Below are 9,488 nucleotides of genomic sequence, written 5' to 3' on the forward strand. Positions count from 1 at the left end.
CTCTGTGAAAAAACTCAACAACTGATTTTGTTACATACAGGATAAGAATCCAGAGACAATATATCAAATGACCATTCTTTCAACTTTTTATCATGAGGAGAGAGTTAAAATGAAATATGGTATGAGAATTTCTGCAAAAATGAATGCTTTAGAAGAGTGATAATAGGAAACTGTTGGCCTGGGTTTATTAGCTCAGGAATGTCTGCTCATGAGAAAACTCCTTGAGGATATAAAATACTCCAATAACTGTGTCATTCATAGTAAAATGCTGTCATATGATGTGCACAAAAACTACTTAAACTCTCAAGACAAGTGTTGAAAAATGGCTAGAAAAGACATTTTGGAGTTTTCCCAGCGGCACAGAAAAGATCTCATTGATGAAAGGGGGCAGGAGCCACGATTTTGAGAGAAAGGGTTTTAGTCACATGGTTGTTATTATTTGCCTGTAGGGCTTTTTTTTTTTTAATCAACTCAGGGCACTTCTGTGTTTTCAAATAAGACCACCACCATCAGTCCCAGCAGAACACTTGACCAAAAAAAATCTATGGATCATTTGGTAGCATTTATTACTTTGAAAGCTTGTTTTACTAAATGATGTCAGGTCATGGGCAGAAATGTGATAGGAAAAAAGTCTAACTTTATTAATTCTTTTTTATGTAGCTATTCTAGGCTATCAGTTTCTTGTATATCTAAGAGAAATAGTCTGAAGATTAGAAAGTATATTTTACTACTGCTTAAAGTTCCGTAGTTATGGTTCTTCACTCTCTTCCTGAATAATACAAAGTCCACTGGTATTCATACAGAGATTTAATCAATTAGCAGAAATTAAAATTAGTGGGATAAGCAATGTGGCACATTTTTTTTCATGCCTTATACCAACTGTGTGAGGCAAATGATGGGTACCTGCATATCAAAGACTTTATACCCGTTCAGAACCAATACTAGATCTCCATAAGTCTATATTTGAGTGCTAAGTTGAATAATTTCTGACTGACCTGTGATATATTTAAAACCACCCTAAAACTAGTAGTTGTTTTGAGATGGTACATTTCTAGGCAATCCGCTTCCCCATTTTCAAGAATTCTTGCCTCACCCTACTTACAGTTGCCCTAACAGGTCTTTCAAGGGGAAAGGTGGCTTGGCAGTTTTGCAGCTCTGTTTCCCCATCTTATAGGACCACATGGACTTTTTTTTTTTTTTGCATACAATTAGACAAAAGACCACAATATGAAATAAGAACATGGAAGGCTGTGTGTAAGCTATTCCTTTTATTTCTCTTTTGCATGGAAACAGGGAGGGAATCTTTCTTTCTCCAAGATTACAGAATTTGGGGCAAGATAATTATTCCTTGCTCATTTTCTGTTTGCAAGATGGATCATCAATAAACTTCAGACTGCTTTTGAAGAATTGAGGAATGGAAATAGCAGAACTGCTCAACATTAACAAGCAGCTAGGCAATTTGTTATGAAATGAACAAGCCACTCTTCCAGTTAAAACTAATTTGGATAATTGAACACAGGAAAATACTTTCAGTCGTATGTCTACTTTGGGGAAACATCCAAATAAGTAAGTCCAAAATATATGCAAGATAAAACAATTGTTTGCTTAAATAAAAAGGGTTATTACTTTAACCCCAGTTTTGCCTCTTCTAATGCAAAACAGCAACAAAATACAGTAGCCATATTCCCAAAGAAGTTTGAGCTGGAATTCTGCAGAATCTGGACTACTGTTGACAAGCAAACATTCTAGAAGCATTTAGTTACTCCCACTTATCCTCTCCTTCCAACAGTAGCAGCTAAATTATAGGTACTATCAGCATGAAAAAATGTAGAACTGTGCCCTGGACTGTCTTCTGGTTTTGTTCTTTCCATAAGCTGTAATCCTTGCAATTGATATTTTTCTAGTCATTGATGTTTATTTTTTTAAAGATAAATTAATGCCAATGTTTATAATGTCTAGAATTGGTTCATGCATGAATCGCTGAATTATTCCTTAGTGAATGCTGGCACTTCATATAATGCTGAATACACTGTTACAGGTCTCATATAAGCAGATTCAGTATCTAGAACTATAGTTCTCCCATCTATTTTCTATTTTCAGCATTAAAGTTCATTTCAGTTTACAAGAATAAGCAACTGTTTTTTTATTCCTTCAATTCTGTAGAAAAACACTAAAATTTGGTCAGAAATAATACATTTGTTCCTCTAAAATATTAGTGCACTAAAAATTGTTTTGCTGTTCTTCAATTAGGGTGGATTTATTTAAACAAGTTTCCTGTTTTGGAATTCATATATTTCTCAAATCAGAACAGGTTTTCTTCACGCCTTTGCATCACTCTTGGCTCCTGGGAACTACATTGACAAGTCCCTGCAGTTTTCTTGGCAACGGTTTTTGGAAGTGGTTAGCCATTGCCTTTCTCCTAGGGCTGAGAGAGGTGATTGGCCCAAGGTCATCCAACTGACTTTGTGCCTAAGGTAGGACTAGAACTCACGGTCTCCCAGTTTCTAGTTCAGTGTGTTTAACCACTATACCAAACTGGCTTTCAGAATGTATAATAATTAGTTCCAATAATAGTAAAATAGTATTGGTTTTCTGCTAACCCTGAAATATACCTAACACCTTTTATCATATAATTTACATAAAGTGTAGAACAATATTTATTAAGCGTTATTTATATCCCACTCTCCATGATAACTATCTTCCCAAAACAGGCATAAGCAATATATACTATTATAAGTGAGGTACAATCAATGTTATTTAAAAAGAAACAAAAAGTTAGGATCGTTCCTACAGGGCCATTGGTAGTAATGATCCTGAGAAGATTTGGGGGGGGGGTAGGGAGAAAAGACAGAATTCTGTTTGGTTTTCTGTATATAATTTCCCTGCCTTTTCACCACCTGAAAATCTGAGATGAAACCATCTTTTTCAGCTGCAAACCTGATTACTGTAAGCAGAGCTTGGTCAATTGGAAGTCACAGGGCACATGGCACTGAAGTTCTGATAAAGCTAAACTCCTGTGAACCTGTTCAGTGCCTGGGCGGGAAACTTTCTCAGAATTCTTTGTACACAGCCTCATGGTGGAAAAAAACAGGATATAAGTTTAGCAAATTTTAAAAAATAGTCTGTGTTACAATGACATCAATGATATAGGACTGGATCTCTGGAATGTTACCTGAACTCCAGCTGATAAAAATGAAAATAATACCAATCATTGTTCTATTGATCATGCTTAATCTCACAAATCCTGTATTCCACCCATAAAACAAGGAGTTCAATAAAATGCCTCATGATTCAGTGTTTAGGAGATTGTAACTTTAGACCTAACCCTGTTTGTTCCATTTATTTTAGCTTTCATTTTAAACTACATTTTCTTTGTGAATTACCAAAAAAAAAAAACTTTTCCAAACAGCTGTTCTCTTAGCAGGAATCTATAGTAACTCGTATAGTATAGTATAGTATAGTATAGTATAGTATAGTATAGTATAGTATATCTATATTACACCACTATTATTATTCCATTTTGACACACTTTTGAAATATCAGAGCTGCACAAAAAGTTCAAATAAACTAACCTTATTGAACCAATTGGGGCTTTTCTTTTTCGTCATGGCAAGTGTCATACCAAAACCTGCTAGCATTCCTGCAGTAGCAACTGTAGCAAGAAAAAGTCCACCTGCCAACAGAGAGAAAGCAAGGAAAGATTAAATTATCAGTCTCCTTTTATCATGAAAAAAGGAGATTCATAAATCTCTGTTTGAAACAAAAGACTGTGAGCGCTCTCCAGAGGAAAAGCTATCAAGCTGTCACAACAACTGCCAAAATATGACGCACATTATAGCTTATTTATGTATTTATTTATTACAAATGCACAGGATTAAAACCAACAGAACAAAAGGATCTATAATAATAATAAACACAAAGTGGCATTTTAAATCTGCGGATTGTTTTGGAGATTGTGTTAGGTGCTGTCCCAAGTGTGCGCATGGTACAAATTCTGAGTGCAGAGGTGTGAATTTGGGACGGGTTTGGCTTTCTACATCTAACACTAAACAAGGCAACTTTTCTCTGGAAGGAGAATGGCGAGAAGTACAATTAGCAGTAACCTGGCACATTAAAGTGTTTCTGGTGCCATTACTACATATCACTAGTTTCCTTCTCTGAAGGCAAGACCACCCTCACTTTCAGGCTGGGCCACAGAGCAGGTGAGATTGCAGCTGTGGTCTCTTTACGTCAGAGAAACTAGTCTTTTACGTTCGTATTTTTTGAGAACAGCCCATCTCTAGAAGACAGGCCCACACCGATCTCTCACTGGTCCACACAGCCAAGAGCACTACTGCAGAATCAAGAGTTTAGTTTGCTTGTGATTAAAGGCAGTCATCCAAGGAAAAAATCTTCCCAACTCTCTACTTTGCCTGCATCGTTCGTAAAAGACACTGCCAGTATTTGCATGTCTATAAGATGGTTACACATAAAACAAACTCTCTACACAAAAACGATGTCCCCCCACCAAAGAAGCAGTGTTCCAACATATTTCTGTATCTTCCAAAATGAAGGAATTCGGTTTTTTATTTTTTTTACTTCTAACTCTATTTTTCACACTGTGTATCTAATTAAGGTTTATTTTGATCAATCTGTTTATTTTGGTCAACTTAACACAGATCTATCTATTTCTGAGCTTCTTTAAGCAGAAAGTTTGTCCTTCAGAATTCAATAAAGTACCACGTCCTAATGCTATTCATACATAGGAATTAATTAATGGCCAATTAGATGGCACTCTTTTTCAGGGGTAAAAATGTTCTCATCAATATAGCAAACATCACAACACAACCCTAAACAAGAGCCATGATTTAATTATATAAAATAGGCTTGCAAGCTATTCATTTATTCACATCTTCTCTAGCCATTTCTTAAGAATAAAAGGTAAACTGAAGCTTGATGCCTTTGCCTCAACTTTCATAATCTCCAGAGCCGGAGGAGGAGGTGCTGAAAGTCGGAATATAAAATATCTGGAGGGTTCTAGGTTGAGGGAACCTGGTAAAAATAGCTGAACTATTAAATCCACCTATATCAGTAAAGGCTGAAATGGTTTCGGTTCCAGCACGCACGCAAACCCGTTTTTTTTCTTTTCTTTTCCATCCCATGAAAATGAACTTTACGCTATCAGAAGCAGAGAACACCCCATGGTTCCTGCTAACGTCTGGGCGACCCAGATCTCTGGTTCTTACTGAAGCAGGTTTTAACTGGTATCAGGGTTCAGTGTGAGGCTAGGCCGAGTCCCTCCAACACGAAGGAGCGAACCGCTCGCCGTGCAAAAACTGCCCACGGAGGAAACCCAAGCAGGAGGACCCCCTACAACTCGGCAGCATGGCGTCCCCACAGCTGCCCCTCCTCTTCATGTATTTATAACTTAGCCGGTGGCAGTCAACCTTTGATTACGAAACGCCGCTGCGCGTCTTCTGTCGGGGTTGCGTCGAGATTAGGGCTCCCCGAAGCCTGAAGCGTTCGCGCACCGGCGGTCCCCAGAAGGGGGCCCTGCGCGTCCGCCTCTGGGGCTACCGGCCCCATACTCGGAGGAGCTCCGGAGCCGGGCGGGAAGTAGCCGAGCCTCCCCTCCGCAGCTACCCGGATGGAGATGCGGCTGGAGGCGGACTCGCGCCCTTGTGCTGCCGGGATCAGCGATTGCGGCGCGCCGGGGATGTTGGGCTGCTTTTCCTTCTCCGCGCAACTGCAGATGGTGGAGTCAGCCTCGAAGCTTTGGCCGTGGTTGGTTAGGTTCTGCATTGGCGGAGGGGCAGGGAATAAACCCCATTGGAATCAGTGGGCCTTACTCCAAGTGTAAGTGACGTAGGATAATACATTCCTAAAACCAGTTAGCTTTAGGAGGTCCATCGAACTCAGTGGCCGGGCTAGAAATGTGTTCCGTGGGACTGCCCTTTAGCTCGGGATCAGCAGCGCCGCTTTTAAAAGAGCTGACCTTCCCGCAGCAGTTATAACAACCACCACCACAACCACAACATATTTAAAAAGATGCCGATTCCTTTGGATGAACCAAAATATGAATACAAAAGTGCTTAGAGATGAGTTTCTGCTTTTGAACGGGTACAGACAGTCTTTAAGACAGCCAAGGGCAGCCCAGGATGTTCTGTGTGGTGATTTCTATGAAAGTAAGCATTGTGAATGCAGGACAGAGGGACAAGGAGTGGCCAATATAGGGAGCTTCCCTACCATCCCCACCACCATTTGGTTGAAGGGAAAGACACTCAAGACTCGGGCATTTTTACAGGTTCTTAGTGAATGTAATCCAGATTTTGATTGCACTTCCACTATCGCTCTGTTAAGGTGGACAGATTGTCCCTGGGTCTTGAGGCTCATGCTCTGCATTTTGCAATTGGAGGTAAAGACACAAAGGAGTCACACTCCCTTTAGTGCAGTGTTGTCCAAACTTGGCCACTTTAAGATGAGTGGACTTCAACTCCCAGAATTCCCCAGCCAGCATGGCTGGCTGGGGAATTCTGGAAGTTGAAGTCCACTCATCTTAAAGTGGCCAAGTTTGGACCACACTGCTTTAGTGCATAGGAGTTCTGATCTGAAAAAACAGTTTACAAACACTTTCTGAGGAAACAGTTCAATTTTCCCCATTTTATTTGTCCTATGACATATCCAGGACAGAAAACCTTAGTTTTTCTGAAAGATCATTTACTTCTGTCAGCCCTGTTAGGTAGGCCAAGAAGTCAACTCCACAGAAAAGCTAAAACTACTTTTATTGAGACTGGCTATAATAATCTTGCATAATAATCTAGGATTTTGCAAATCTGATTGTGCTGCACCTCCTCCCCCTTCTTATACTCCAGAGAACTAGGGAGGCGCCCGCCTGAGCCAAATGTTACCTTGTACAGTAGTTCTGGACTTAAAAGGTGTCAGTCCCTTTTGGCTAGATAACGGTTACCTAATTGTTAACTATCATGAGCAGGATGATTCTAGAGACAATTTCACAAGAATCAAAGCAGCTTTTTTTCTATTTGTTTTTAATTCCCAATGAGGCAAAGGATACTCAGACATTCACTAGGCATGTCAGATTGCATCATCTTAGCTATTAAATCAAAACTTTCAGTAATGTTATTGCTTCTGAATATAATCAGTAATTAATCAAATTCTGCAATTAATGTGGAGATATATGGTATTCTAAATCAGACAGACTTTGACTTTGTCTAAATCTCTTTAGTGAAGTGCTTCTCAGACATAACGTGATATCAGATTACTTGTCACAGTCATTGTGATATGGCTCAAGCATGCTTCCTTGTTTCCTTTGATAAACTGCAAGGTCTGAGGGATCATAAGAAAAAAATTCAGCAAAATTATAACTAAAGATTATTGCAGAAAATAATTTAGTCAAATTGCAAACTAAAAAAAAAAAAAAAGTAGATCTATACCTCTCTCCCTAGCTCTAATGCTGGGAAAGGAGGAAGGAAAGAGAAGAAGAGGATGACCAACAACAAAGTGGAAAATCTCAGTTACAATAGCAATGAATGTACCATTGGAAGACTTGAAAGATCAGGTTGAGAACAGACTGTCCTAGAGAAAATCTATGTGGTTGCTAAGAATTGACACTGATTTGATGGCACATAATCAAATAATCATAACTTTTCCCTAAAGATTTGCATGAGTCTGTACAAATTTCAGAATCACTCTAAGAGTCCTGGCCTCTCATTTCTGGGGTTAAACTTGCAAAGGATGATCTAAGGAAGAATCACATAAAATACATTATGTAATCAAGAGCTGAAAGGAGGAATGGAGTCTTTGTGAGTCTGATTTTAATTGGGCATTTTCTGTACAGGTCTCCAATTTATTGCTAATCAACCTGAGACTTTTGAAAAAGGTACACATGCTAGAAATCATTGCTTAAAATGTATAAGTAAATAAATTATGCAGTAATTCTTTCCATCAGACTTATCTGTTCTTATGTAGAAACCATTATGTAAACTTTCCTTCTTTAGCGAGCCTATCTTTAGTTTCCCAGAACCATTTCTGCTGCCCTGGCTGAAGGTTTCTAGTAAACATTTCATGCTGGCATTGATTAGTGGTTTTATAGCATCATAAATACACATAATGCTTTATCCAATTAAGAGATAAACTGCCTGCAGTAAGGTACTTGCTACAGATGGAGTCATCCTATAGTTTTTACATTCATCAGGGACTAGTCTCACCTGGCAATTAAAACAATACAGCTCAGAAACAGAGTTTATTTTATACAACTCAAAGTAGCAGACTTAATCTTCCTGCCCTTTTTTCCCTACAACAACAGTCCTGTGAGGTGGGTTGGGCTGACAAAGAGTGACTGGTTCAATGTTGCCCAGCCAGCTTTCTTGTCCAGTGACCTGTGTGGCTGAGTAGTGGGGATTTGAGCTTGATTCTTTGTTACTCTGACATTGGAAAGAGCTGGTGGTTCTGACACTGATCTTCCCCCTTCAAGCTGAAATATCATCTCTAACCTTGGAGAGGGAATTTTGATGTATCCTATGACTGTTGGGAAACTACCCCTTGGGTTTGTAGCCCCAAAGTAAGATGTATTATCTGGGAATGAATTCATTTCCTTTATTAAAGGGTCCTTTTTTCCTTCCCTCAACACTTTCTGCTGAGCACACACTCCACAATGTCTCTCCACATACCACAGCAGAATTATGGGCAGCACCTTGTGACCCACAAAACATTACAGCCATCCTTCATTCTCCTTGGAGCTGCTTCTGAGCAGACCATTGCGCAACTCTAAGCATCTGCTGAAGTAACTGACCTAAATTAGTCCCAGACTGATATCAAAACACACTCAAGGGAAATCAAAATATTGCAAAAGATGCAAAGGGCAGATTCATTTATATGTGTTCGGATATAAAGGAAAACAGGAAGGGAGATTACAGTAATCTGCACTTTCTGCATTCCATTTATCCCGTTTCTCTGTTTATACACCTCCAGGGCCAGCCATGTTTGTGTGTGTAGCTGCAACTCAGCATTCCACACATCAGATGAAATATATCACAGCCCACCAAAGCTATTCCTTAATAAACGTGTTAGTTATTAATTGCCACATTTTTTGTGGCTCTTCAAGCAATGTTTTTAGCTGCATGCAAATGTTAGGTGCAATTGTCATTGAACACTGCATGAAAAAGCTTGCCCTTCTCTCAGCAAGATCATGGCAAGTTGACCAATTAGGATCAAATTCTTGTTTGCTATTATCTGCCAATTTAGACAATGGCTGGATTCATGCATTGTGCTGAGACATATGATGGGTTAACATGCTGTGTGAATCCAGCCAAAGTAGGGAAACTGCTATTTGCCTAAAAACAGGACTGAGCAGCGACAATTGCTTTACACAGGAAAAGGGAAGGAACAAGGAAGATACATGCTCAGGATTCCTTCATATTCATTGATGAATTATGGTTTGCATTACTTTAGAATATTTCTGCCCTTTCTTCAGCTGGAAAGACTTCTAGAAT

General features: G+C 39.2%; 1 protein-coding gene across 4 annotated transcripts in view; it reads right to left on the reverse strand.

The window, feature by feature from the left end:
* The window catches only part of TMEM242 (transmembrane protein 242), a 43,207-nt gene extending 37,411 nt beyond the window's left edge, over positions 1–5,796 (reverse strand). For 3 of the 4 annotated variants that reach the window (XR_015796477.1, XR_015796478.1, XM_088142442.1), the window contains exons 1-2: positions 5,427–5,796; positions 3,573–3,673 (exon numbers count right to left, since the gene is read on the reverse strand). Coding sequence is in view for 2 of the 4 variants with exons in the window: in XM_088142442.1 (XP_087998568.1) it covers positions 3,573–3,673; positions 5,427–5,781 (456 nt within the window). In the remaining 2 variants the exon portion in view is untranslated. The remainder of the gene's footprint in view (positions 1–3,572; positions 3,674–5,426) is intronic. The other variant, XM_007442040.4, reaches the window with a different exon arrangement.
* Positions 5,797–9,488: the final 3,692 nt, after the last annotated feature.

The sequence above is a fragment of the Python bivittatus genome, unplaced genomic scaffold (genome assembly GCF_059951505.1).
Source record: "Python bivittatus isolate LINGU-HERP-01145 unplaced genomic scaffold, Pbiv_v1 ctg000020_np1212, whole genome shotgun sequence".
NCBI lineage: Eukaryota > Metazoa > Chordata > Lepidosauria > Squamata > Pythonidae > Python > Python bivittatus.